This window comes from Debaryomyces hansenii (genome assembly GCF_000006445.2).
Source record: "Debaryomyces hansenii CBS767 chromosome A complete sequence".
NCBI lineage: Eukaryota > Fungi > Ascomycota > Pichiomycetes > Serinales > Debaryomycetaceae > Debaryomyces > Debaryomyces hansenii.
Genome location: NC_006043.2, coordinates 957,209 through 984,454, shown reverse-complemented (window position 1 = coordinate 984,454; position 27,246 = coordinate 957,209). Strand labels below are relative to the sequence as shown.

The following is a 27,246-nucleotide window of genomic DNA, read 5'->3' as shown; positions in this document are numbered from 1 at the left end:
CAAGTTGAACCTGTAAAGCAAATCATGTGACCACACATCAACAAGACCTCCATTTCCCTACTAAAACCTATGAAGACCAAACCTTTTGCTAGATGATCTCTTTTGAGTTTTAGGATCAGAGCCTGCTTGCACAGAATGGTCATGCGAGAAGTAGTCTTTTTTATCGGAGACAGTCGAGTCGTGACTTAAAATTCTGTTAGTATTCGATGTGTAAGAGTCAAGGCCATTGGACTTGGAGTACGGTTTGTTCGTTGGATTATCGGTATTTAATGCCAATGTAGCCTCGTTTAGCTTCTTCGTCATCTGAAACTCTTCGTGCTTCTCTTGCACTTTCGTGAACTTGTCTAACATCTCATGGATGCGTTTACGTTTTATGGAAAGTTGATTTCCAACAGATGAGCTGGTGGTGGTGGCCCCAGGAGTTGCTACTGGAGTGGTGATTGGGCCTGACGATCCAGATGGAGTGTTCAACGAATTAACACCAGAAACTAACGATATACGCTTTTTCAAGGTTGTGAATGTGGACGACTGAGGAAGAATCATGAGTAATCCATAGAGGGTCTTGTACAAATAAGGGTGCTTTTCTGGCTCTAGCAACTGTAATCTCAACTTAAGGAAGATAGGGGATTCCAACAACTGGACCAAGATATCAAGCTGAGTCAAAAGCTGGAAACTCACCTCCAGTTCTGAAAAGCTTTTAATAATTAAGTACGCCAACTCATAATTGGAAGTTAAAAGACACAACGACAATGCGCTCGGGGCATTATGACACCAGCTTTGGAATAACGTAGCAAAAAGCAGCCAATCATCGACCTTATACACATCAATGTTTTTCAATTTTTTACGGAAACCAGCTAATTCTTGGGTTGTTAAGAGAATATTATTCAACATTACTATCATCATATTCATGAAATCCAAGTTTTGTTCTTCGTGTGACACAACTACTTCAGATAGCGTTTTGAATATTTTTTCAGACGTTAAGGTAACACATAGTTTTCGAATAATGAATTCAATTTTTGATCTCGTTAATGGTGATGCTGTTGGACCGTGGATCTGATTTTGCTTACTTGTGGTGGCTGATTCTTGTACTTCATCTTCAAAGAAACGCATTAATTCAATCATGAAATTCTTGAAAAATTCTTGGTCTGTCTCCGATATCTTTGATGATAATTGTAACACCTTTAGAACTACTTCATTGCTTGCATCTATAGAGGAATGCAATAACGCAGACATGTCAAAAGTTTTGTCATCTTTATCATCACTACCTTTAAATGAAGGCTTAAAGAAACTAGAAGGGTTTAGCGAGTATAAGAAAATTAACCAATCTAACAGTGTAATCCTAGATAACTCGTTCACGCATGTCAAGCATTCTGTCATAATAGATTTCAAAGTTGGGCCCAAATAAGCCTCAAAAAATTCATCATAGACATCCTTGTTTAAACCGTTAATGAGATTTTCATCAATATTATCGTATTCTGAATCACCATCTTCTTCTGTGCTTTCATCCTTTTTCTTCTTATATTCAGTAATCTCTTTAGATTCCAGTTTCCTTTTCTCATCTTTATTCTTTGCATCTTTTTTTGGTATTTTCTTTTCCCTCACTTCACCCTTCGATCCGCTCTCGTTTAAGTTCACTAAAAAGTTCTGTAAGGATAAGTTAAATTTTAAAAATTGATTTCTCAAGTCAGAATCTTTATTATCATCTGCTATGGAAATATTTTTCATGTTTATTGAGACACAATCTGGTAGAAATTTGGCAATGCTTGTGGGAGAAATCACTAAGATTTCCTGTAACCATTTAAGTACTGTGAATTGGACTTCTGAGTATATTTCATGAGTTTCATTACTTATATCATTTATTTTGTAATCATTTTTATTACTACTGTTCGACAATGGAAATCTCAAAAATGATAGCAAAATGTCTATAATTTTCGAATAGTCAATAAAGATATCTTGGCCGCTAAGAAATTGACTATCAGACAATTCTGATAGCTCGTTTAACTCTTGTAGATGTTCAGATTCATCGTCCTTGCGTTGTCTAATTATAGTGGTACTATTTGACTGAATAGAAGCTTGATCAGTAGTATACGAGTCATCCTTATTCTCATCTTGTGCATCGTCTTGTGCACCTTCTCTTTGAATTCCAGATGATTCATCTTGACTCTCGTCGTCAGCCGTAATAGAGTCATTGGTATTCTCTTGAGTGTCCTTTAATTTCTTATCCGCCTTCTTTTTGGCAATTTCCTTTTCTAGAGCTTTTCTTTTTGCTTCTATTTTCACCCTGTTTATGGCTTTAATTTCTTTTAAAAATACATTCAAAAGATTTTGGGTCTCAATTCTAACATCTGAAGGAGCTGTGTTCATCAAGAATTTAATCAATGGCTCTAAGAAATTAGGAAGAAATGTAATTAATTCCAATGCTGGAATATCATCGAACAATTCTAGCCAACTGATCAAAAACTTCTTCGCAAACGGATCAATTGTATACATCCGTTCTAATAATGTAGGAATAAACTTTGGCAAAGAAAAAGCTTTATGTGTATCTTGAACCTGATTAACTTGTATTGCAACCCCTGTAGGATCAATAATATGCGAGGAAATATCATTAGATTGTCCCAGCTCAATTATATTATCCTGATGCAAAATGGAAACGTAATTCGTAGACTTTGCACTTACGATATCCTTAATTAATCTATCCAAAATATCTGCAGCATTCTTGACAGATGATTCGGTATCAGTTACCAAGATACATAAAATATCAAAAACCTCATTAAAGTATAGCAATATCTCTCCTCTTGCAATTTTTGCTATGTTATATAAAGATTCACAGGCATAATATCTAACACGAGCATCTGTATCTCGGAATGTAGCGAATATAGGTTTAATAATCTCTTCCAAAAAATACGCTATCGCAAAAGAACCAAGAGCAACTGATACACTACCTAATGCTGTTATGGCTCCCATCTTTGCTGAATTGGTACCATCGTTAGTTAACTCTGTTAACTCTGCGATTATTTTAAAAATAATTTGACTATCATTCCTTGCTAGAGCCGATTTAGTTAAACTTTCAATCTGAAATGAAGTAGCTTTACGTTTCTCGTATATATTATTGGATAAATCCTTTATAATTGATGAATCCAACACATTTCCTTCTTCCATTTTGCAATTGGCTATCACACTTAGTATATTCAAGATGATATAGCTCTCTTAATCTACATAGTTCATATTTGATCCCGCGTAGAATTTATCAGCGTGTATATAACTTGAGTTCAATAAATACTACAATACTAACCGTATTATAATCTAGGAGATTGTTCGTAATATAAATGTCTATTTATGTATATAATCAGTGGATTATTATCTCTCATATATCAAATCTTCAGATAATATCATGCTCGCATTATGATAGTGATAGTTGCCAATAATAAGCATTTAGCATTGAATGCCAGAATCATGCATACTATTAGAACCATCCATTAAGTCATCATCCTTTTTCCTCTTCTTCCCACGACCATCTTTCTCCTTATTCCATTCATTCGCATAAAATTGTTCTTCTTCGGTTTCGTTACCATCGACGTTGTCATCTTCAACATTGATATCATCGTAATCGTATTCAGAGTTCGAAAGGTCATCAACAGTGTAACCGTAATTGGATTTCTTGAGTTTCTTATGACCATGCTTATAATCTAAACTATCCTCAGATGATCCTGAAGAGTAGACTGGGTTTGTAGGACCTGGACAAGAATCACCATCGAAATTTGGTATATTCGATAAGTGTGCTTCTAATGTTTTTTTAGGCCCTGTTTTAGAAACTTGAGGTATGGTAGTAGGTAGAATGTTTGCAAGGGTGAATAGTGATTTGTCATCTTTAAAATCGGAAACTGTAGGCATTATAACATTGAATCGAATGAAAAGATCACCTTTTCCATATTCTTTCAAATCAAACATATCACATGTCTCATCTATAGCTTCCGTACTTTGGTAAAATATGCCTTTAATATCTAAATCATTTATTGGCATACCAAGATTCTTGACAATTTTTGGGATTCCCGAGTTAATTGTACCAACAATTTCACCTTCCTGAATATTGTCACCAGCACCTTTATTTAAATCTTCATTCCCATGAACGTTTATATTTATCTTTAAATCTTGATCTTTCTTCAAGAAATCGTTCAATATAATAGGACCACCTAATAATGCTGTTCTCAAGTCAATGTCATAATCCATGTAAAGATCATTAAATCTCCTTGTTAAATATGGATGGGGCATTTCTTCTAGATGTATCACCACATCTCCGGGAATTATATTCCTACCTTCATCTCCTTCTCCTTGTAAAATGACCTTATCACCGTTTTTAAATCCCGGCAATATATTTATCTTTATGATTTTCTTTTCCTTGACATATCCATTATCACATTCGCAGCACCTATCTTTTGGTGCTATATAAATACCAGTTCCACTGCATTGTCTACACAGACGCAACTCTTGGAATTGGGAAAACTGATTGTAGAGCGTTTCGAAAACCTGTCCGTTACCTTGACAAACACGACAAGACTTAGGATTCATACCACCTAACCCAATACACGTATAACATCTACTATTTTTGGGGAGTTGGAATTTTACGATCTTTCCTACGTAAAGGTCCTCGAGTCCAACTTTACATGTGTGGTGTATATCATGACCCCTAACCATTTTGTTCTTATTGCCGTTGGGAGCAGGCTGAACATGTTTTCTGAAATCACCTCGAGACGAGCCAATGTTGAAATTCATGTTCATGTTCATGTTCGGATTCATATTCATGTTCATATTCATCGGAAACGACAGAAATGAATCAAAGCCACCGCCAAGTGGATCTCTATTGAACATCGAATTTATATCGCTGAAAACATTCGAAAATACATCAGTAGCTGTACGCACATTGTACGAATCATTGTACTTCTTGACTCCACTATTCCCCCTCTTAGTCTCGCATGATCCGTTAAGGCCTGCCTCTCCGTAATGGTTGTAAACATCCCTTGCTTTTTCGTTCTTTAGTATTTCGTATGCCCTTGTTACCTCTTTGAACTGTTCTGTTAATTCAGGATCATGATTGGTTTTATCTGGATGACATTTAAGTGCAACTTTTCTGTAGCCCTTCGATATTTCCTCGGTACTAGCATCTGGTGAAACTAACAAAATGTCATACAAGTGCGTTTCTAATACCATATCTAACTAAAAATTATCCATGTACTAGTCGATTCGATTATTATTATTGTTGTCTTCTTGTCTTCTTGTAAGTTCTCACTACCTTTAAATGTTTGAATTAGATTTTATTTGGTAGTCCAATAGAATATCTGGTATAAAATGCCGTTTGCGGTTGTATAATACTATTATAATTACACTTATATGATTTCTAATCTATTCAAATTATCTACAGATGGCTAGCTAATGATTTTTGAGCCCATATTCAATAAATACATACAGAATATATTCGAACTTCGATAAGCTTCTATTTTGTTTTTGTGGTCATTTTTCAATGAGCCTTTAATGTTCCATCGATGCATGATTATAAAACTGTTTTCATGATAGTTTTCGGTAACAATATGACTACATATCCTTGTAACTTACAGTATATGTGCGTATTATTCATATATATAAATATACTAGAGCATGTAATCGAATTTCATACCCAATTCTGTAAAAAAAAGGCGAAAAAATGAGCGTAAAGGCATGAATGAATGAATCATTGTAAGAGTTCATCCCTGTAATGAGGTTGGTAATTCATTCTATAAGACTTGCTCTTTCTAATGTAATCGTTCTTAGAATGTTGAGCAAGTCTTCTAGTTTCCTTCTCTTGTTTAGAGACATCGTGGTACGATAATCCAGGAGCGAACCTTCTGTCTACAACAGCTACCGTCTTTTCGGATTCGGCTAGATCTCTTGGTACTGCGATGTTTTGACGATAGTATCTTGCCATGGACCTATGGCCAATTCTCGAACCAGTCGGTAAGGTTAATTCAACCCCGGATTTATCAACATGCACCACGGAGTAATTGTCGTTGATATTGGCTTGTGAATCATCGAGATCCAAAGATGAGGAAGGGACATCGACCAACACGCCGTCATCGCTATCACTCGATTCTGTGAATGTAACCTTTTTATTGGTCTTGGATTTGGTATTGCTCTCGTCCACATAGAAGTCGTAAAATTCTGCTATAATTGCTTTCTCTTCCTTGGATTCGTATGGAATTCTGCAGTGGCCCTTGCTACGGAGATGCTGCCTAATACTCTCTAAGTTCTTTCCTAAAAACCCGCATACTAAACATTCAAGGTCTGCTGTAAATATTTCACTTAAAAATGCAAGTAACCCTTCCAAGTCCACCAAGAAGGATCTTTCAGGTATGTATAAGCCATGGCTGTTAAACATGTGTTTGACATTGGTTTCGATTTCTTTATTGTTCACCCCACAGAAGAAGCAGTAAGTTATTGGAGTAACGTCCAACTCCTCGTTGGATTCCATATCGGAGTCGCTATACTCTTCATCATCAGCAGTGATATCCAAATCAGTGAATTCCGAAGTATCTGTGTAGTTGAGTTCCGATCCTGTATCAGTATCATTATTAACGGACAAATTCTCTGAATCACCAAGAGAAAACTGGGAGAATTCAGAAGATATAGAAGCTGGACTTACAGCTCTAACGTGAGATTCTTTGTCCTCTTCTCTCGCCTTTCTTAATTCATTGAATTTAGCTTGCTTTTTCAAAAACTTCTTGGTAAGTTGCTTGGAACCCTTACTCGATTTTCGGTGATTTATATGGAACCCGAATTCATCCTCTTCATCTTCATCTGATTGGTTTTGCTGTGAAAGTACCTTTTCTGCAAACATTTCGGACGATATAGATGGCAATTGCGCAACTCTTCTCTTCAAATTGTATCTGTGCCAGTCTGTCTTCATATGCTGTCTTTGTAGATCAGCAGTAACAAATCTGATATCACATGTATTACACGTAAATGACGATGTTAGTGGGTTAGACCCATGAGGCATAAACGAAGTCATAATTTAAATAATTTAAATAAGCTCTAATAATTCTTGTCTAATAAAAAATGCTAAGAAATACAGATAAGCTCGCTACTTATAGTCGCACGAAAGAAATTCCTCATAATTACTCATTACTAATTTATTACTATAGAACATTTTATTAGTATTATACAGCTATTTATAAGATTTAATTAAATCTACAAATATTTAATCAGTCCATCCAGTAGAAATCTCAGGCCAGACTCTTTTATACATGCTCATAGCAATGGTATCCAGCGCATCCAATTTACCGTCAAATGTAGCCTTAAAGTAACCATGAGTACCTAAACTTTCTTTAATAAAACCACTTCTACCCGTCTTTGTAAATAATGGAATAGCTTTGAACCAGTTAATATCTTCAGGGTTGAAAAACATGTAACGAATAGTAACAACTCTTTTATGGATCTTGACAGGATGACCCGTAAGAACTGCTCTTTCAGCAACAATTCTTGTATGGTCGCAATTAAGGAAAGTTCCTTGGCCAACTAATTGAAGAGAGCCATCAGTTGCTTGTCTGAAAAAGATTACTGGCGCATTGCTAAATAATACTGGTGCGACACATGTAGCAATAGAAAGCTTACCTTGATGAGCATAGTTTTCAGATTTGTGAACGTTGTTAGCATTATTAGATCCTTGATTGAACAATGGCTGAATGACTTGTCTTCTTGGACCGTATTGAACAATCAAAGTGTCCTTGTTTGGAATTGGTTCATCATAGTCTTCCCATGATTCGAATGAGAAATTAACCACTGCTAACTTATGTTCATGTTCCAATAATCCATAAACAACAAACGGTTGCTGTTCACAATTAACTTTTTCCATAACATAAGATGGTGCTTTAATAAATATTCTGGCCTTATTACCGATATTAAGTTGAACATCCTTTATTACATCCTTGCAAACCTTATTTCTTGTAGCCTTGAAGTTGGAAATTCTTAATAATCTCTTCCATATGCTTGGGGCTTCAACATCTTCTTCATCATAATCCCAGTCACAGTTACCTAATGACTTGATACCTCTATATGAAGCTAACCTTTCTTTGGCTGATTCCGATGGATCTAATTCAAGTTCATCAGGGAACTCAAGATCTTCCTTTACAGACTCCCTAAATTCATGTAACTGTCTTTCTTCTTCTTCTGGCGGTAAGTCTACAAACATCTCTGATTGATTATCACCAGCCTCTGTAGGAGCATATTCTGATTGAGCGTCTTCCATTTGCATTTCATCGTCGTTATTTTGTTCGATATCAACATCGATGTCCTCATCCTCACTCTCTAAATCAGAGGCATTCTCTAATACATCGTCTAACAACCATCTACCTTGATATTCCGAAGTACCCCTTGGTAACTTGGATCTACTAGAATATCCACCATCTTTTCCGTCTTCAAAGTAATGCTTTCCCTCCATTCTAACACCAAACTCGTCTTCGTCATCCCATTCTTCGCCTTCCATATCAATTTCTTCTGGGTTTAACTCTTCTAAAGTTTCCCTGTTTTCGTTTGGAAGGAATACATCATTCTCTTCGGTATCAATGTCCATCTCGCTCTTTTTGTTGACACGAGATTTGAACAATTTCTCTATACGGTCAACTTGGAAATCACCAAAACCAGGAATGTGCACTAATCTATTGGCATTGAAACCAACACCACGAACCGTCCCTTCAACTACTATGTGGCCCATTGACGCATCATTCTCAGAAGCCATCCATGATGTCTTATCAGCCAACAAATACGGTCTCGAATCTCTCCAAGTGACAGATTTAGGAAACCTCTGGCAAATTGTACGAATACAGTTCAAACACTCTGTGTCGTATTCCAATGCATATAACTTTTCTTCATTTGGGAAGAAATGGGTGAAAAATGAAAATAACGACCTTCTGATATCCAATTGCAAATTCTTCTTTGGATACGCAGAAACTACGTTAGGCAAAACACCTATCACGGAGGCAATACCTTGTGCGATAAGCGCTCTCAAAATCTGTTCTCCGTACTCCTTATCTACTTCCTCGTTGGCAGAAATACCAAAAACAACGTAATCAGATATCTTGGCTGCATCCAATATGCTGAGCAAATTGTTCTGATCCGGCACGATGAACTTCAAGTTGGTCTTGAATCTGTTGATCTTAGCTGAAGAAACGGATGGTAATCCAACCACGAACTCCTCGTCGCTCTCTTCCTTTACATTGTTGACCAATCTCGACACTATGTCCTGCGTTGAAATGTCCTTGGTCAACGAAATCACAGTAACAATCTTTTCTGCTCCCTGCGACCCATCGAACAACTTCCGTATAACCTTCGTTTCATGGATCTTATTCTCCTTCATTTGTCTAGCTGCATTCTTTCTTTCGGTCTTCGACATCACCTTATTGGCCTTGCCATTACCTGCACCGGTTTTTTCAACCTTCCCTTTGTACTGGTTTTTCAACTGTCCCTTACTGGCATGCTTTGATTTGAAAGGCTTATGATCATTTTTCAATGTGGACCTATGCGAATGACCTCCTTTAGCCATATCTTCTATTAGTCTCGTCAATTACCGTATCTGTACCCTGATCTCTAGCTTAGATGAAGCGATGCCCTTCAAAATTATCTTTTTTGATGGAACATAGTATCATATGATATCGCTTAGGTCTATAACCTAATGAGCTCGTGGTAAAAGTGACTGTTAATTGTTTTGTGTAATATTAAGAAAATTTTTCAGTCGTGCTTTCTCAACGCGCAATATGGTCCGAATGTCACTCACTCAGAGTGTTGATACTGATAAAATTTAACTACTAAGTAATTAGAAGGAAATAATACATATCCAAAAAGTCTATATTACAAAATAGTATGTACAAATACACCATGGAATAATGAATGAGAGTAGTTTGTTTAATAATGTCGAAGATTGAATTGAGGACCAGTCAAAGATTGTAGATTTTGACATGGAGATTAAAATTTTTGAAAAATTTTGCCCAGGGTTGAAAAATAGGCCAGGAAAATGATTTATCACTGTGGAATAGATGTATTGTGTTGAGGATACGTAATATTGAAGATCTGATGTTGATACGGCAATCTGATTGTTTGGGTGTTAGCTAAGGGAATCAGTAGAACAACACAATGACGGATAAAGATGCAGAAAGGCAGATAATACGGTTGGCCCGACATGTATGAATAGGGGATGGTGTCAGTTTGGATGGAAATGCATTAGAAAATTCAAGACGTAGATTGAACGATACTCTCGTGGATAACATGACGATACGAACAAAATACTAACTAATTTTAGCATAATGGCTCACGAATCTGTTTGGTTTTCCCACCCAAGAAACTTTGGTAAAGGTTCAAGACAATGTCGTGTCTGTTCCTCCCACTCCGGTTTAATTAGAAAATACGATTTAAACATCTGTCGTCAATGTTTCAGAGAAAGAGCCTCTGACATTGGTTTCAACAAATTCCGTTAAGTTACATTATTGAGGGAATCTGCATTCAGGCTTATATGATTAAATTTTTGATTTTGTTGAAATTCTAAATGTTATTTTCTATGTATAATTAATTTGATGGGTTGCTTACAATAGGCCGATCAGGCTTAATATATATTATAACTGCTTTATACTCATTTCTGTAGCTCACATTGTAAAGAATACCAGGTACTATTTTGTAACACATTGTAAAGGGTACTCGATGTTATTCCTCGTGGTGAAGGGTGACAGGTACTAGCTTGTTAAGTAGACAAAAGACATAATCTTGGTCTCTCCGACGCTTCTATTTGGCTCACTTATATCGAACATTGCACTATTGAACTTACACAAGTGAATATGGTTTATTACATTCTTACTACGACTATAACTACATGAACTACCGAATTATGTATCCCATTTTTCGACATTCAGAATCCATCGCCTCACTTAAAAGACCCAACGGATTCCAAACTTCCTATAGGGATGATTCTTATCTCGGGAAATGAAATTTATATAAATAAATGGCAACGAGTATAACTTGACAATATACATTATCTCGCCGTGGCAAATTTTCCCTTGCTTTAATAAGCTTTTTGATTAAAGAAAAGAATTAAAACCCATAAATTTTGCAAGAATTTCCTTCTTTTATAGATGAACTGCTTTTGGTATTACCCGGATTAAGGTGTACTTAGGGAATCCTGTTTTCGCAGCTATTTTGTATGATTAGTTTTTATGCATATAGATACAGACTGTTCTTTATATACTGAAGTATATGAAGTTTAAAAATAAATATAAATGTCTATATTAATATATATTTTTAATCAAAATCAGAAAATAATCGGTGCTGATAAAGAAGAAAATGACTTTTTAAATAATGGAATAGAATACGTATTAGTAGACAAGATAGAAAACATAAAAAAAGATATGCGTACTCAAAATAAGAAAGAATATGTGGAAGATTATGGTATTATAACAAAAAACAATGAATGTAGAATACAAAACAGAAACAGAGACTTTAATGATCATACTATATTAGAAAATGAATACTTAGTTTCACTATTACAAAATATAAGCATTGAACATTTAGATATTGATACTATGATAGATGATCATATGCTTGAACACAATGAAGAAACATGTACAATAAATTAAAGAAGAAAAATAAAAAAATTAAAAGTTAATGCAGAATCAAAGAATTAATCTAAATTTAATGCTTTAGAAGAAATAACAGTTGTTTGAAATCAAACAAAACTCCTATATGTCTTTAAATTGCAATGAATATTTAACTGATGGATCAATAACATTCAATGTTTTTATTGGACTATCTGCGTGAACTCTAATATCAGAATAACTTTTAATCTGAGTATTCTTCAAAACCTATACAAAACGGAGTATTTACATTGAGTTGGGCTAGACATGAATCACAGTGTGATTTTATGACTTATAATGGTAATAGTATATTCGCTTGGCCTAAAGCAAGGCAAAATTGATTATTCCATAAATATTGTAAACATTGTTCAATACAATCTTTCTGTGTCATTCGCTGAAAATATATGTTACTATTAAAGCGAGATTATTTGACCTTTAACACATTTATAATGTGACTTATAACCTTGTATCTGTATATATTTTCTTCAGCCTAAGCTCGTTATCCATTTTGTTTCTTGGTTGAACCCGTTATTAATTTTCTTGGTCAAGTTTATTAGTGAAACAAGAGATAAATTCTTCCAGGTATTCTAATTGTATAGCTTCCAATTTTAATTCGAAATCAAAGATATTAGGGTTGTATAGAGAATGCTATCAGTGTTAGGTTGTTCTCTTTTGTTATTCGAATATAATTTAATTATGTTCCACAATCTTGTAGGATTTACAAAAATCTTACAAAATAGCTAAAAATCTACAAAACAACTAAACTCAAAATTATCACATTTTTACAATATAAAGCTCAACATAAGGGCATGGAACCCAGAGCACAATATATACTGACTTACGTTCAACTCACAAGATTATTAGTTGTTTTTGGATAATTAGTATATGATTATACTATGGTCCATGGTGAGGTGTGTATATGGAATCAGACACTATTGCGACTCGAAATTTAGAATAATAGTACATTCTACACCATTAAGAAGAAGCAGTATATAAGAGCGATGTCAAGTGCAGGTGGTAAAGCTATTACAATCTGCTTAGTGGCTGGGTTGAGTTGGTATACCGGTGTGAAGTTTTGGCAACCTTTAATAATGTAAGTAAATCTTAAAATCAGCTGTTTAGAAGTGCTTTTACTAACAGATCCATAGCGAGCGTTTACAACAAGATGGCAATTTAAGAGATGATGTTTACATTCGTGATACATCAGATCAGCCTAAATCATGGAGCGACTTGAAAGAAAAGGTTAAAACAACCTTACATCCTAATAACCCATCAATCGGAAAAGAAGAATTAATTAAGGAGTTCAATAAAGAGAAGCAAGAAACTATAGATAGCAGTAAATAGATAAAGGGGTATCTAGCGTGGATACTCAATGAATGATAAAGGTCATTCATATAAGTAGATAGGTAATTCAAGCTTTTATTCGATCATACTATAACCCGTAGCTGAATCAATCAGAATCACGTGAATAATGGTAGACTGCTCATCACAATATTTTTTTTAAACTCAGTATTCCAAACTCTACAACTGCTACGTTTACAACAGTGTATACAAGATGGGTAAACTAAAGAGAGGAAGAAAGAACCAAAAAGCAAGAGTGAATCCTATTGCGAATAATAGCAAGAAAAATTTTGATAAACAAGAAATTAAGGATGAAAACACTCGTAATTCAAAGATTTTACCATTAATCAACAACCTAAAATCTTCAGTTCCAAATGATAAAACAATGGCATTGGGTGCAATTACAGTTTTGTGTGAAGATGAAAGAATGAGGAAATTATTATTGAAAGAAAAGTTAGTTCTGATTATAATGGAGCAATGTTTAAATGATTCTAATGACGAAATTGTAGTTGAGTCGTTTGGTTTATTAAGAAACATAGGAATTGAAGAGGGATATGAAGTTACTAAGTTTTACTGGAGATCCAACATATGGACAGCAATTGAGGCAGCTTTAAAAAAGATTGAAACGTCTTTTAAATTTTTGGAAGAATCAAAATCTTTACCGTTGGCAGCTACAGAAGATGATGAAAAGAAAGCACAAGGAAAGAAAACAAGTGATAAGTCAAAAGAGCAATTGTTATTTGACTTTACTGAAAATATTTTATCCCTTATTGTAGTTATGGCAAGTGGTTCGGAAGATTTATACGATAATGTTTTTCAAAAGATAGATCCAGTTTTAAAGTTAGTTGTTGACCTCATCAACTGGAATATCCCAACCATGAAGACGACGGTTAAGTTATTCAATTCATTATTAGATTTTATTTACGAATTTGCCTCAGAATCTACCGAGTTTGTTCAAAACTTACATGAAAACTCCCAATTCGATTTACATAGACTAATTGAATACTTGGCATCACCAGCCCAATCTAAGAATACATTAGGTAAAGTATACATTGAAGGGATTAAATTTCATTTATATGAAGCATTGAATCAGGCTGATAACAAGGACGCGGCTAGCACAGAAATATTGAATAACTTGATTTCATGTATTACCACAATTAACTTGGACAATTTGAAGAAGAATCTTTCGGTTATCGATAATGCGAAAGAGCCTATTCAGAAGAAAGCACCTGAAGAAATAAAAGATATCGACCAACAGATTGGCGGAGATACTCCAGAAACTGCTCAAGCCAAGGTAGATGTTCAAACATTAGAAATCGCAATCGATTTAATTACATCAATCTGGGAATATATTGCATTCAATGAAGCGAACCCACAAGATCCGGTTACATTATCGACAGATTTGGTTCAAGTTATATTACAGTTGGCTTATCCGTCTTTGATCGAATTATTAAAATTCGAAATGCAAAACAAAGAAGCATTAGAATTACTAGACAAAATAATTGTTTGTTTGAACAACATGTGCTGGTTATTCTTGTCGAGTGAGAATATACCAGTCGAATGGTACAGTGACGCATTACAGTTATGGGATTTAATTGTTAATATATCATCCAATAAAGATAACTTATTGATACAGAAAGATTGCTTAAGCATATGCTGGGGAATAACAAAAACCTTAGGAGGCGAAATCAAATCCAAGGTAAATTATTCTATGATAGAAAGCTTAATCTCCCGTTGCGATGATTTAACCAAGCACAATCCTACTGAAGACAATGCGACAAGCTTAGAATTTTTCTTGTGCGCAGTGGGTTTCTTAGGTAGTTTGGCACCTGTCATAGATAATACTGAAGTCACCAGTCACATTTCTCAATTCTTGTTATCGAGCACTGAATTATTTGCTACTAATCAAACTGATGAACCAAAGGCCAATGAAATTCCAATCGAATGCTTGAACTTGATTTACCAGATCTTCGGAGATATGTCGTACTCATATGACTACGAAATTTACGTCAAAAACAACTACCACGAGAAATTGCAGGCATTAGAGCCATCTATTAAGCTGATGTACAAAAAGATTGATAAAAATAGATATCCTCATTTGAAAATAAGAGCCGAAGAGACATGGGCCACCTTGGGCAGATTTATCCAATACAAACAATCCGAAAGGGATTAATAATTATCGTATCTAGTTTATGTTTCTATAGCTGTTTCTATACATGCAGGTACGTTGTAACTTCTTAATGTAGATGCAAAAAATGCAAAACCTAATATAGCTTCTTCTACAAACACTGCCACCGTCACAGCTACATCATGCTATTTGAAAATACCCATAAGCGATCGGGTGTTGCTGTACGATGTATGTTTTAATTGTCAAAGAACGACCGATTTAAAGTATTGACCCCATGTTTAATAGTATGCGTATCACGACAAATTAATTTCTAATAATAGATACCTGCATTGGACCCTGAAAATAAATGACTTTCATAGGTTACGAATAACGCCAAAGCGGCTTTGGCCTGATGATACGTAAAGCCGACAATGCTGCTCCTAAATACATCTATAAGCAAAAAAAACTAAGTACCCCGTTCCTGATATCTTTATACGCCTAATAGGAGATCTACACTAATAATAGATAATGGAACGTGGAGTAGTAGCACACGCTGAACAAATACACGCTAAAATAATAGATAATGTACTCATATACTCATACTCATAAACATAAACCGAAGGAACATATGGGCATAGTAAACCCCTTACATTCGTTGACAGATATTGTTACTCTCCGTAAATATGCGATAGGTAAAACTATTGTCACCGTAGGTCTATTTGATTAGATAATATTGTAAATAAGGGTTCTATCATATACGATTGTATCGAGGGAACGTCTACAGATGTTAATAAGATATATGCAAAGCTATATTTAGACTATATTGTTAATAATAATTCTAAATTTAGAGATTACTATGATCTCAACCGAAATACATAATTATTGTTTGCAACATACTTTTGTATATAAAGAGGGCCAAATCTGTCTAGATCCGGGTCTATTGAATTACGATTATTATTAAAGTAATATTACAATCGCTTTATTATTTACCAATATGAGAATTTCTACCATTTTATCTATCGTTGCTTTAGCTGCAGCCACAAGCGCAGCACCAGCTGATCCAGTCGCACCTGGGGAGCCTACCCCAGGGGCACCAGATGTTTCTGGAACCATTACCCTCGATGACCCAATTCCTCCAACTGGCACTATTACTCTTGATGACCCTACTAGTGAACTTCCTTCTGGAACCATTACCCTGGATGACCCAATTCCTCCAACTGGCACAATTACTCTTGATGACCCTACTAGTGAACTTCCTTCTGGAACCATCACAATCGATGATCCAACTAGTTCAGGTACTATACCATCAGTTTCAATCACCGTCAATGCTACACTTCCAACACTTTCCGTTTCAAGCTTCCCAACACCTAATCCACCACCCACATTCTATCCTAACACCACCACTACCGTTACTGGATCTGTTACCGTCACTGATTTTGTTACCTTCTGTCCATATCCAACTACTGTGACCGTGACTACATGTCGTAGTAACGTTTGTCTCCCACACACCGTGACAGTTCCTGAGGCCACCACCTTGACTGTTACCGGCTCATGTCTCGTGCCTACAACTTACACAACCGAAACGTGCCATGAATGTACTAAAACTCAAGAACCAACCACCACCCCAGGTCCATCATCAGTTTCTTCGATTCCTACAGTTTCTGAAGGTTCAGCACCAAAGAATATAGCCGGTGTACTTGCAGGAATAGTTGCAATTGCTGCAGTCTTATTCTGATTTTAAAAATACTCTTGGAATTGCATTATTTCGAAGGTTTTAGAAACCCATAAATCTTTTGGTAAATTATATTTAAATTCGTCAATAGTTCTTCGTCGCTTATTTCCATACTTCGTTGCTTATTTCTTTCTTTTCGATTGTAACTTTATATATTCTTTAATAGGTCGCAATTCAATAAACAGAATATAAATCATAATGTCGATAACAAGTAAAGTTTCTACACCAAATCCATAAACAGTCGTTTTATTTGTTTAATATTTTCTATACGTAATATCAATCGATTTCCGGTGGGCATGCACCTTCCAATTCTTCTGCTCCACTCTCATACTCGGTATCATCAACTGAATCAGAATTATCACTATCACTGTCGGTAGCGGACAGCCCTGAATAAACTTCATGGCCAGAAATACGTTCATCCTTTTGTGGTACCCCAACAACACCCCATTTAATATTTGTCACCGTTTCAAGTCTTTCCAAAATCTCACACATCGGTGTGAATAAACCGAATTGCTTATGCTCGCCGTCATACGAATGCAACATTCCAAGCACACCGAGACCCTTTGAATTCGATTCAGATGTACAATCCTCCAATTTCGTTAAGATCCACGAACCACTATCACCGCCCGCGGCAAAAGCAGTATTACTCTCTACTGAGTTTATTACAAATTCAGAAGAGTGTATTGCGCCATCTAACCAATATACCAACTTAATTCCATTTAAATTTCCTCTTGTGAATTTTGTTGTCGATCCATATTTAAAAATTGACAATCCACTATAATTTGAATTAGCTGATGCAACTGAGTCTACTTCATTTATGTTTAGTTCCTTAGACTCCCTCTCAAGGTTAATCACTTTCCTGACATAAAGATTATCAAACATTAATGCAGGGTCATACTCGTTGAACGCGATATCATCTCCTAAGAAGTTCTGGTCACATTTTAAATTCTTATTAACCTTGATTATCGCTAAATCCGATAATTTATTTTCTACATCTTGACTTGCCTTATCACTTCCTTTCAGATTTATTAATGTTCTTTCACCCCAAATGATTTGACCAAACCTATGCTCTGGTAAATTTCTGATCTCATGTCCTTCTCTTTTGCTGGAATATGGCACTTTGACTTTCTTCAATGGGAACACTTTATCCAAATTTTTCAACACTGAACCATATGCAATCCTTTCTTCCATCGTAGAAACATTATTGCCTTGTTGAGAAAACTTTTGATATTGTGTCCATAAAGCTTTCTTATACAAGGATATTAATACTGCCAGTGGTGCCGATACATGAGGATAGTTAACGTCTTCATCGTTATTATCAAGACAAACATGTCCACAGGAAATAGCAAATTTTGAGTTTGTGTAGGATTCTAAGTGTGGCTGTTTCTCCAAGTCAATTTGAGGATAAATATAACCACCCATAGTACCTGAAAGCCTTGATGCATTCTCGACTGATAATGAAAGTGAGATTGGTGGACGTGAACTATCAGTAGGGTTACGGAATGGCAATTTGAATTTACGGACAACATTCTCCACTTGTGTTGAAGGGAGTACCGATTCTGATGCATTATAATTTGGAAACGGAATGCTTGCGGACTCTGCCATAATGGATGCTAATTCTATCTGATTTTTCATAACGACCACATGTATATCGTCATATAAACCATGCAAACTTTGAATTAATTTTGAGTGCAGGTCCGTTGGATTTGGATATCCAAAATACAAACAAAGAATATTTAAATCATTACTTATCCCACGGGCAATTGGTGCAATAAAGGATCCGTTTTGCTCCTTTACTGAGATTGATGTAGAAGCAATTTTCTTCATAATCTTCTCTATCAAGTCTTCATTGGGTAATGATTTATCAGGATCAATACCGATAGCATAATTTTGGGGCTTCACCATGTTTTGCATTGGTTTATTCGCCGGCTTATCCCTACTATTAAGCGTTGTGGCAAAATCATTGAAGTTCTTAACTAATAACAACTTCAACTTTATGTAAACGTCACTTGCCAATAGATTATCATAGAAATGTAAATAAATTTTCATGATCCTTCTCATATCCCCATTGTTGAAAGTTGTGATGTCCCAAGATTCAGAGTCCGAACCAAAGCTTTCAGCAAACGAAACAAACTTCTTAAAACAATCTATCGTGTTGATCACAGTCGTAGACAAATTGATTGACGAGTTGTTGTACTGATTCATAATAAACAAGACATCCTCGTATAACTCATGAAGCTTATCAACGACAGTGCCCTTAATATCCGGGTTTTCACTCGATTCTTCTGCAATATTCAAAATTTGTAACGGTTGTCCATATTCGAGGTTTCTAGCCGCGGATGAAGCCCCTGTCTTCTTCTGACTATTCTGTGTTAAATATGACGATTGCTTAGTCGAATACGTCTTCTTACTATCCGAATACATGGAATTTACCATGTATTCTGAGTCCTTTGTCATCACTGAAGGTGCCAGGTTCGTGTTCAGGATCGATGGATTCAAATTCAAATTCGTATCATGCATGAAATTAAACTTCTGGCTATTACTTTTGGTTTCGTCTTCTGCTTTCGCTAACGGCGAGCTGAACATTGGTCGCAACTGATGAATAGAGTCCTGCGATTCCTCTGTTGATGTACTCATAGTGGATGAGGTAACCGGTTTTATGTCTAAAACCGCTCTTTCTTCTGCATCTGGCGTATCTCTTTCCTTATATTCAGACTTCGTTGTCCTATTTAAGAGGTTTTTCATAGGCATCTTTATAGTCTTTACGTATATTTGCCTATCTATGATAAACTTACTACCTTTAATACTGAATTTCGTGATGTTTTGTGTTAACGACATCACACGACATTTCATAGTTTGTCACTGATTTTTCATACTGCTGAAGATTAGTCTTCAATTTCTCTTTCTATCAACAAATTATTTATTGAATTGCATCAAACAGTAAACTAAAGCTGATGATTAATATCGAATCAGATTAAATAGTAAACAAAACAAGAAACATTTAGCAAATAAGTGTTGACGCTAACAGAATACGGTTATTAAAGATTGTCTCCACGTTTAAAGAGATTAATAAAATTTGGTGGATATAATTTGATTTATTTGATAAATTGAAGTTTTAATACAGAATTAAGGATGCCAGTATATTCAATTTCACATGTTGAAAATGTTAGAGTCTGTGTGGTTATGGTTGGATTGCCAGCCCGGGGAAAATCATTAATTGCTCAGAAGATCGTGAGATATCTTTCGTGGCTCTCCATCAAATCTAAATGCTTCAATGTTGGAACATACAGGCGGAAGCTCGTGCCATGCGAAAGTACAACGGCAGAATTCTTTGATCCACACAATGAGAAGGGGTTGAAATACAGAGAGGAGGCGTTAAATTCGGCGATGAAGGACATGATGAATTGGTTTACCGAGGACAACGGGGTTGTTGGTATTTTGGACGCAACTAACTCAACAAGGGCTAGAAGGGACAAGATTTTGAAACTATGCCGTGAAAACTACATAGAACCAATGTTTTTGGAGAGTTGGTGTGATGATAAGGATTTGGTCTTGCAGAATATTGCTGATGTCAAGACCACATCAACCGATTATGTGAATAAGGATGAAGACTATGCAACTAAGGATTTTTTGCAGAGAATCAAATATTATGAGGATATATATGAAACAATGGACAGGGATACAGACAGTGATCTCACCTTTATCAAATTAGTGAACGTCAATTCGCAAGTGATTCTCAATAAGATTGAGAGTTATTTGGAAAGTCGCATTGTCTATTACGTTATGAACTTGCATATTAAACCCAGGTGTATTTGGCTTTCAAGACACGGTGAATCTGAATTTAATTTAACTGGGCAAATCGGTGGTGATGCAAATCTTTCTGAGAGAGGAAGGCGTTATGCTAAGAAGTTACCCGAGTTAGTTCTCAAGTCTTTTGGGGAAGAGAACAAGCATACTAATCTTACAGTTTGGACTTCAACTTTACAAAGAACACAACAAACAGCATCATTTTTGCCATACAAGAAAAAATTACAATGGAAGGCTTTGGATGAATTAGATGCTGGTGAGTGTGATGGCATGACTTATGAAGAAATCGAACAAAAGTTTCCGGAGGATTTTAAGGCGAGAGATGACAATAAGTACGAATATCGTTACAGAGGTGGTGAATCGTACCGTGATATCGTAATCAGGTTGGAACCAATTATTATGGAATTAGAAAGACAAGAAAACATTTTGATTATTACTCACCAGGCAGTCTTGAGATGCTTATATGCGTACTTCATGAATGTCCCACAAGAAGAATCTCCATGGATGTCGATTCCTTTGCATACGTTAATTAAGATAGAACCAGGAGCATACCAAACATTAGTCAGTAGAATTAAAGCGGATATTCCAGCAGTAAGTACCTACAAAGAGAAAGGAACATCGCAGTTGGGCGAGCTTGCGACCGGTTCTACCATTAAAAGCAGAGATCTCATCAAAGACAGTGAATGCGTTCGAAACAGTATGCAACAATAAGGCATAAGACCTTTATTGTAAACGGTCCGCCCGTCGTATCATGTTATGTTTTTTTGTTCATTTCTACATATTTTCATTATATTTAACGCTTATTTTATTCACAATCCCTGCTGCAAGTTCGAAAGGACTGATTACAGATATATGTCTTATATATTATTAAAATTACAATATCAAAATTGATCGTAGAATACAACATCATCTACACCGTTTATAAGCTGGGGTGGCGTATTTGACTTAATTTATCGTAAGCTTTATGACGCTGTTGCGTATCGCTTGGCCTGTTCTTTGACTTTCTTTTCATACGTAGCAAGATCCTTACTAAATGCCTTCCAAGCTGGCTCTTGTGCAGGCGAGTCTGGATTTGGACTATCCAATAATTCCTGGATACCCATCACGACTTGCTTAATAGTGATCGCCGGTCTCCAGTCCTGTTCTTCGTTCAAGATAGATAAGCATATCGTACCACTTGGGTATACATTTGGGTGGTAAAAACCAGTAGGAAACTTAATCTTGGGTGGCTTCGAAGGATATTCTTCTGGAAATGATATAGTTATTGGATATGTAGCTCCCTGCCACAAAGTGTTTGATCTACCTGGTATTCCAGCGGTCCATTGTGTCAAGTCCAATGACCCATCAGCTGCCTTCGAAGGCTTCGCATAGAACCCAAATGGATGGTCCTTTCTCCACTGCTTTCTTTCCTCTTGCAAACGAGTTTTACAAAGCGACATGTTAATGATTCAGTCAATATCTATGATACTATATCGTTATCGGTATTGTAATTAGTGATGAAAAATTACGTCTTGACATTTATATTGCCCGGTCGCACACGACCGCTACATAAACCAACCACTATACACTGATTCCGATGAATGCAAAATATTATATATCACCCTATTACAGAACAGTGTCATGGAGATGACACATTGAAGATTCACTGTTCTGTTAAAGATTAGTTTTAGTTCTGCTTAAATTTTTCATAAGCATCAGATGTATGGTTACGACTCGAAGATTGACAGTTAGACATACGCCATACTGTTTCCATGAAAAGTACAAAATCAATACGACAGGTTCCGCTGACTTTCAAAGGACCAATAAGGAGAATATTTTTCAAAATTTGCCGTTTGGAAGTAACGAATGGCTCTATAAATCATCTGCCATTTTTAAGCGGGTCATTTAATTTTATAGGCAATTTCCCCCACATGTAAAATCTCTGAACCGAGTATGAAAAGACGAGCGAACACACACTGTTTTAGTCATAGATTAACACTCTTCTTAAAAACAATACAGTCAATAGTATATCAGGGATGTCTTTGAGTAGCGAAAATAAGGATAGTGTGAAGAGTAACGAAAAAAGGGATCAGAGTACTGGTCAAGCCAAGCAGGCAGTCCCCACATCGACTAATGCCGGCGACGAAGATGATTTGGACGATTTGGACGATTTATTAGATGATTTCGCTGACGATGTTTTGAATAAGCCACCAGGATCGGCGGTTGGTACTGAGACTCAAGAAAAGGAAGAGGTGAAGACTTCAGCTGATGAGCCTCTTAATGACGAATTTAAGACTAGAATTGAAGATTTGGTTAAGGATTTAAATATAGAAGACCCAGAAACCAAGGTGCAATTTGAGCAATTGGTTAAGCAATTTGACGAGGATCATAAGGAGGAAGCGGCTGCTGCTTCACAACCACAAAATTTTGATAACGTTATGAAGGAAACGATGGAAAGATTGAAGAAATCAGGCGATACCATTGACGAACAAATAAAGAACGACCAATCTAGTGGTAAGCCAGAAGATATGTTGACACAATTGCTTGCGGGACTTGGAGGCCCGGGAGCTGGAGGGGATGGAGATTTGGATATGTCGAAGTTATTGGTTGATATGCTTGAACAATTATCATCGAGGGAAGTGTTGTGCGAGCCAATAAAAGACCTTCACTCGAAATTCCCTGATTACTTGAAAGAGAAAAAGGGTAAGATTTCCGAGGAAGAACATGCTAATTACACTAAGCAATACGAAATTTCTGGAGAGATTTTGGCTATTTTCGAGGCAACAGATTACGATGATGAAGACAAAGAGAAGAGAGAGAAAGTGAATAGTTTGTTAGAATCTTTACAAGAATTAGGACAACCACCAACTGAACTTGTTGGAGATTCAGGTGACTTCCCAGGATTCGGTGGCATGGGAGGTGGTGCACTTGGAGGTAATGGATTAGACTTTAACGATAAGGACTTACCACCAGACCTTGAAAAAGGATTAGAAGAGGGTTGTAAACAGACTTAATTATTTAATTATTACATTTCTTTTGTATTTATAAATCTAATATATACATATATTAAATACTTAATCCACTCCTACTAGAAAAGGTTTTGTAATAATCTAACATATCCTGTGTTATACCTTTAGATATGCCCTTCAATGCATGATCAAAATGCCTTTGTTCTACACATGTAGCTTGTTTATCTTCCATGACGGCTGATAAACCTGCTTCATGACACAATAATGCAACTTCCGCTCCCGAACAACCATTTGTTAAGTCTGCTAACGTACTCAAGTTGACTTCACGGCCGTCCAAATTAAATTTGGAACATCCCTTTGTCAAAATTTGTAAACGGGCATCATAATCTGGCGGGGAAACATATATATGACGATCTAATCTACCAGGTCTTAACAAAGCAGGATCGATTTCTGTAGGTCTATTTGTAGCTCCAACTATGACAACACCTTTCAATTCTTCGACACCATCGATTTCATTCAATAACGAAGTTAAAACGTTTTGAGAAGCGGAAGTACCAGATGATTCTCTATCACCTGAAATTGCATCTATTTCATCGAAAAATATAATGGATGGAGATGCAGCTCTAGCTTTTCTAAAAATTTCTCTTATAGTACGCTCAGATTCACCAACATACTTATTAAATATTTCTGGACCTTTAACGGCTAAAAAATTTAATCCAGATTCGGTAGCTAAGGCCTTTGCAGTAAGTGTTTTAGAACAACCTGGAGGACCATATAATAGAACACCTTTAGGTGCCAGAACACCTAACTTATTAAACGTATCTGCAGCTTCCAACGGTAATTGTACCACTTCGGTGAGCTTCTGCTTTAATTCTTCCTGGCCACCAATATCCGACCAATATACCTTTGGCATTTCCAAAAAAATTTCACGCATAGCTGATGGCCTAATTTCTGGTAATGCCTCTTCGACATCTCTTAATTCCAATTTAATTTCACGTTGTGGAATGCTAGCCTTGAGGCTTCTATTAATGGCCTTCATTACCGACTCTCTACATAATGCTGTCAAGTCAGCACCAACATATCCATGTGTCTTAGATGCAATGGAGTTTATTTCTTCTTTAGTTAAGTCAAATTTAGACTTGTCCATTTTGTCAAATTGTTTTATTAATATATCACCTCTTGCCTCAACATCAGGAATTCCAATTTCAACCTCTTGGTCGAATCTACCTGGTCGCCTTAAAGCAGGATCAATAGAATTAGGGCGATTTGTAGCACCGACAACTACAATCCTTCCTGTATCCCCCATTCCATCCATCATAGTTAACAAGGTAGCAACAACTCTGGATTCAGTTTCACCACTGTCGTCAGAGTTCCGGTTAGGGGCTAATGAATCGATTTCATCCAAAAATATTATGGAAGGTTGAAACTTCCTTGCTTCTTCAAATATATCTCTAATTGCATTTTCAGTTTCTCCAAGATATTTAGAAACAATGGATGGTCCATTCACTGTCAAAACATGAGCATTTGTTTCGTTCGCAACACATCTCAAAAGCATGGTCTTACCAGTTCCAGGTGGACCGTGCAACAATATACCTCTAGGTGGTGAAATCCCAAAATCAGAAAATAGAGTTGGGTTATGCAATGGTAGTTCAATAGTGGATTGAAGGAGTGCAATTGGCCTAGAAAGACCACCCACTTGGGAATATCCCACAGGCTGTGGTAACTGAGGAAACTTTGAGCGCAAAGGCTCTCTGATCACAGAAGTGTTTATCTGAGTTTTGCCCTTGCTAAATATATATGCGGGAGAAACTGTCAGGGAATTACAAATCTCGCTTTCCTTCTCTTCGTTTATAGACAATTTGTTGAGTGAATCTTCCAAAGATTCTTTACCCAGTACATCAATAACCTTAATTGTACAACTCATTTTAATATCTTCTTCTTCATTACCTCCTTCATTATTAGGTATACTAACTTTGGTTAGCTTGAGGCCTGGAAACACTATACCTATTTCATTAAATAATTTCTCAAGTGCCTTAGAAACTTTTCCCTCGATTTTGATACTTTCATTCTGATCATTTTCGATTCGTAAATCCACGGAAGTAGCGTACTCAGGCTGGCTTAGGTATTTATCGATTTGGATCCGATCACCAAGGAGAAGTCCTCCTAAACACCTCAAGCTTGAGGATATGCCAATAACATTCTTGTCTATAATATCATTATCACTATGAATTGTTCCCAAAACACCTGCTTCACCACCAGATACCTTTGAAATATACACTATTGATCCATTTGAAATTTCCAATGCCTGTAATATCTCACTATTTATAAATACCTTGTTCGATGACCTCGCTGAATTATTTGGTGATGGCCTAACAATATAGTTCTTCGGTATTTTCACTTTTTTTGTTGATGACTCCGAAGCTGGAGTCGATGTTGCCTTTTTCTTTGAGGCAGACGAACTGGTTTTGGACGACATACTATATATTCCTAATATAACAATTCTTATGTTTAATTATGTCTCTTCTGATAGAAGAAAATATTGATAGATCACGTTACCAAATAACTTTTTTTATTTTTCAATCTTAGCCTATTACAAGATACACTTAGTAAACCAATATATGCATAGTATATTAGGCCTTGGTAAGTGTACCTAATTTGTGGTTCCATCCTTGAAATTTTACAGCATCACACATATCAATATAAATGCAAATAATAATATAAAGTTCATGCTCTCAAAAACGAATAGAGGAATTCAACTCAGAATAAGATCAGCTAGTAAAGCTCTCTTGTCGTACACAAATAATGGAGCTAAACGAAATGTTGTTGATTCAGCACTTATTCTGAGTCGAGATTTGTACAAGGAGAATCCTCAAATCAATTCACACAAGAAAATACCTTATCAAGGAGTAAGACCGTCTTTCTACAGAAGAGCAGCTACCGATTTTGATTCTGAATATTTGGATCGAAAGGGACTTGGAAATAACAGGATTCTAGAGGTTTTAGATCTGGATGAAGACTTTGAGTCTAAAATATCCCCCAGGGCGGAACATATCCAGCAGTTTGTGGGAGAAGAATTTCCATTGTCATTGAATGAGAAGCTTAGCATACTATGTGGTCTTTCAAATTTTTCCTTAGTCCTTGAACAAAGAGGTAAGTATGATGCAACCCTGTTTGATAAAACGCCAAGTAACGTCTCTAGTCAGGGATTGTTTCCTGAGGTAAGAACAGGTGAAGAATACACAACAGAAAAGCTTCGCTCTATTGGCAAGACTATATTTGATCTTCATCTTGGACTTAGTACCGTCTTTACGGATGAAAAGTATCTTTCGCTTCCGTCTGAAAGTTTGGAACAGACTATGAACTTATTCAATGACGAAGAGAAAATAATACCATTATTTATGAAACGTAATTATATTTACGATTGCATACTTCCTTATCAGGGTACTACGAGGAGAGGCGTGATTCATTCGAGTGAAAAGTATACAGAGAAAAAAAAGAAAATCCAAGATGTCACTTCAATAGGAAGCTTTTACACTATGATTGGATTATTATCGGTAAAGTTCAATATGGAAGATATGTTAGACAAAGTGGTTTATGGTAAAATTATTAACGGACAGGCAGGTTTGGTTACTCTTGCAACCGAAACACTAACGAAACTAAGAACCTGATTTG

General features: G+C 36.0%; 16 protein-coding genes across 16 annotated transcripts; 9 read left to right on the top strand and 7 right to left on the bottom strand. All coding sequences in view use genetic code 12, as the record gives it.

The window, feature by feature from the left end:
* Positions 1 to 60: 60 nt before the first annotated feature.
* On the bottom strand, positions 61 to 3,159 carry DEHA2A11594g (DEHA2A11594p; the record flags this gene model as incomplete). The annotated part of the gene is made up of 1 exon (XM_456837.1): positions 61 to 3,159. The coding sequence occupies one exon, from the start codon at positions 3,157 to 3,159 to the stop codon at positions 61 to 63; it is 3,099 nt and encodes a 1,032-aa protein (XP_456837.2).
* A 273-nt stretch (positions 3,160 to 3,432) lies between these two features.
* DEHA2A11572g (DEHA2A11572p) lies at positions 3,433 to 5,205 on the bottom strand (the record flags this gene model as incomplete). The annotated part of the gene is made up of 1 exon (XM_456836.1): positions 3,433 to 5,205. The coding sequence occupies one exon, from the start codon at positions 5,203 to 5,205 to the stop codon at positions 3,433 to 3,435; it is 1,773 nt and encodes a 590-aa protein (XP_456836.2).
* A 517-nt stretch (positions 5,206 to 5,722) lies between these two features.
* On the bottom strand, positions 5,723 to 7,036 carry DEHA2A11550g (DEHA2A11550p; the record flags this gene model as incomplete). The annotated part of the gene is made up of 1 exon (XM_456835.2): positions 5,723 to 7,036. The coding sequence occupies one exon, from the start codon at positions 7,034 to 7,036 to the stop codon at positions 5,723 to 5,725; it is 1,314 nt and encodes a 437-aa protein (XP_456835.1).
* A 189-nt stretch (positions 7,037 to 7,225) lies between these two features.
* DEHA2A11528g (DEHA2A11528p) lies at positions 7,226 to 9,565 on the bottom strand (the record flags this gene model as incomplete). Its single annotated transcript, XM_456834.1, has 1 exon — positions 7,226 to 9,565. One exon carries the CDS (start codon positions 9,563 to 9,565, stop codon positions 7,226 to 7,228), a length of 2,340 nt encoding a protein of 779 aa, XP_456834.2.
* A 757-nt stretch (positions 9,566 to 10,322) lies between these two features.
* Positions 10,323 to 10,493, top strand: DEHA2A11506g (40S ribosomal protein S29; the record flags this gene model as incomplete). The annotated part of the gene is made up of 1 exon (XM_456833.1): positions 10,323 to 10,493. The coding sequence occupies one exon, from the start codon at positions 10,323 to 10,325 to the stop codon at positions 10,491 to 10,493; it is 171 nt and encodes a 56-aa protein (XP_456833.1).
* A 792-nt stretch (positions 10,494 to 11,285) lies between these two features.
* On the top strand, positions 11,286 to 11,642 carry DEHA2A11484g (DEHA2A11484p; the record flags this gene model as incomplete). Its single annotated transcript, XM_456832.1, has 1 exon — positions 11,286 to 11,642. The coding sequence occupies one exon, from the start codon at positions 11,286 to 11,288 to the stop codon at positions 11,640 to 11,642; it is 357 nt and encodes a 118-aa protein (XP_456832.1).
* Positions 11,643 to 12,640: 998 nt separating this feature from the next.
* DEHA2A11462g (DEHA2A11462p) lies at positions 12,641 to 12,983 on the top strand (the record flags this gene model as incomplete). The annotated part of the gene is made up of 2 exons (XM_456831.1): positions 12,641 to 12,732; positions 12,788 to 12,983. The coding sequence occupies 2 exons, from the start codon at positions 12,641 to 12,643 to the stop codon at positions 12,981 to 12,983; spliced, it is 288 nt and encodes a 95-aa protein (XP_456831.1).
* Positions 12,984 to 13,194: 211 nt separating this feature from the next.
* DEHA2A11440g (DEHA2A11440p) lies at positions 13,195 to 15,153 on the top strand (the record flags this gene model as incomplete). The annotated part of the gene is made up of 1 exon (XM_002769981.1): positions 13,195 to 15,153. The coding sequence occupies one exon, from the start codon at positions 13,195 to 13,197 to the stop codon at positions 15,151 to 15,153; it is 1,959 nt and encodes a 652-aa protein (XP_002770027.1).
* A 928-nt stretch (positions 15,154 to 16,081) lies between these two features.
* DEHA2A11418g (DEHA2A11418p) lies at positions 16,082 to 16,822 on the top strand (the record flags this gene model as incomplete). Its single annotated transcript, XM_456829.1, has 1 exon — positions 16,082 to 16,822. The coding sequence occupies one exon, from the start codon at positions 16,082 to 16,084 to the stop codon at positions 16,820 to 16,822; it is 741 nt and encodes a 246-aa protein (XP_456829.2).
* A 273-nt stretch (positions 16,823 to 17,095) lies between these two features.
* DEHA2A11396g (DEHA2A11396p) lies at positions 17,096 to 19,672 on the bottom strand (the record flags this gene model as incomplete). Its single annotated transcript, XM_456828.2, has 1 exon — positions 17,096 to 19,672. One exon carries the CDS (start codon positions 19,670 to 19,672, stop codon positions 17,096 to 17,098), a length of 2,577 nt encoding a protein of 858 aa, XP_456828.2.
* Positions 19,673 to 19,951: 279 nt separating this feature from the next.
* On the top strand, positions 19,952 to 21,337 carry DEHA2A11374g (DEHA2A11374p; the record flags this gene model as incomplete). The annotated part of the gene is made up of 1 exon (XM_456827.1): positions 19,952 to 21,337. The coding sequence occupies one exon, from the start codon at positions 19,952 to 19,954 to the stop codon at positions 21,335 to 21,337; it is 1,386 nt and encodes a 461-aa protein (XP_456827.1).
* Positions 21,338 to 21,588: 251 nt separating this feature from the next.
* Positions 21,589 to 22,065, bottom strand: DEHA2A11352g (DEHA2A11352p; the record flags this gene model as incomplete). Its single annotated transcript, XM_456826.1, has 1 exon — positions 21,589 to 22,065. One exon carries the CDS (start codon positions 22,063 to 22,065, stop codon positions 21,589 to 21,591), a length of 477 nt encoding a protein of 158 aa, XP_456826.1.
* A 263-nt stretch (positions 22,066 to 22,328) lies between these two features.
* DEHA2A11330g (DEHA2A11330p) lies at positions 22,329 to 22,514 on the top strand (the record flags this gene model as incomplete). Its single annotated transcript, XM_456825.1, has 1 exon — positions 22,329 to 22,514. One exon carries the CDS (start codon positions 22,329 to 22,331, stop codon positions 22,512 to 22,514), a length of 186 nt encoding a protein of 61 aa, XP_456825.1.
* Positions 22,515 to 22,641: 127 nt separating this feature from the next.
* DEHA2A11308g (DEHA2A11308p) lies at positions 22,642 to 23,619 on the top strand (the record flags this gene model as incomplete). Its single annotated transcript, XM_456824.1, has 1 exon — positions 22,642 to 23,619. The coding sequence occupies one exon, from the start codon at positions 22,642 to 22,644 to the stop codon at positions 23,617 to 23,619; it is 978 nt and encodes a 325-aa protein (XP_456824.1).
* A 52-nt stretch (positions 23,620 to 23,671) lies between these two features.
* DEHA2A11286g (DEHA2A11286p) lies at positions 23,672 to 26,050 on the bottom strand (the record flags this gene model as incomplete). The annotated part of the gene is made up of 1 exon (XM_456823.1): positions 23,672 to 26,050. The coding sequence occupies one exon, from the start codon at positions 26,048 to 26,050 to the stop codon at positions 23,672 to 23,674; it is 2,379 nt and encodes a 792-aa protein (XP_456823.2).
* Positions 26,051 to 26,300: 250 nt separating this feature from the next.
* DEHA2A11264g (DEHA2A11264p) lies at positions 26,301 to 27,242 on the top strand (the record flags this gene model as incomplete). Its single annotated transcript, XM_456822.1, has 1 exon — positions 26,301 to 27,242. One exon carries the CDS (start codon positions 26,301 to 26,303, stop codon positions 27,240 to 27,242), a length of 942 nt encoding a protein of 313 aa, XP_456822.2.
* Between the last annotated feature and the right edge of the window lie 4 nt (positions 27,243 to 27,246).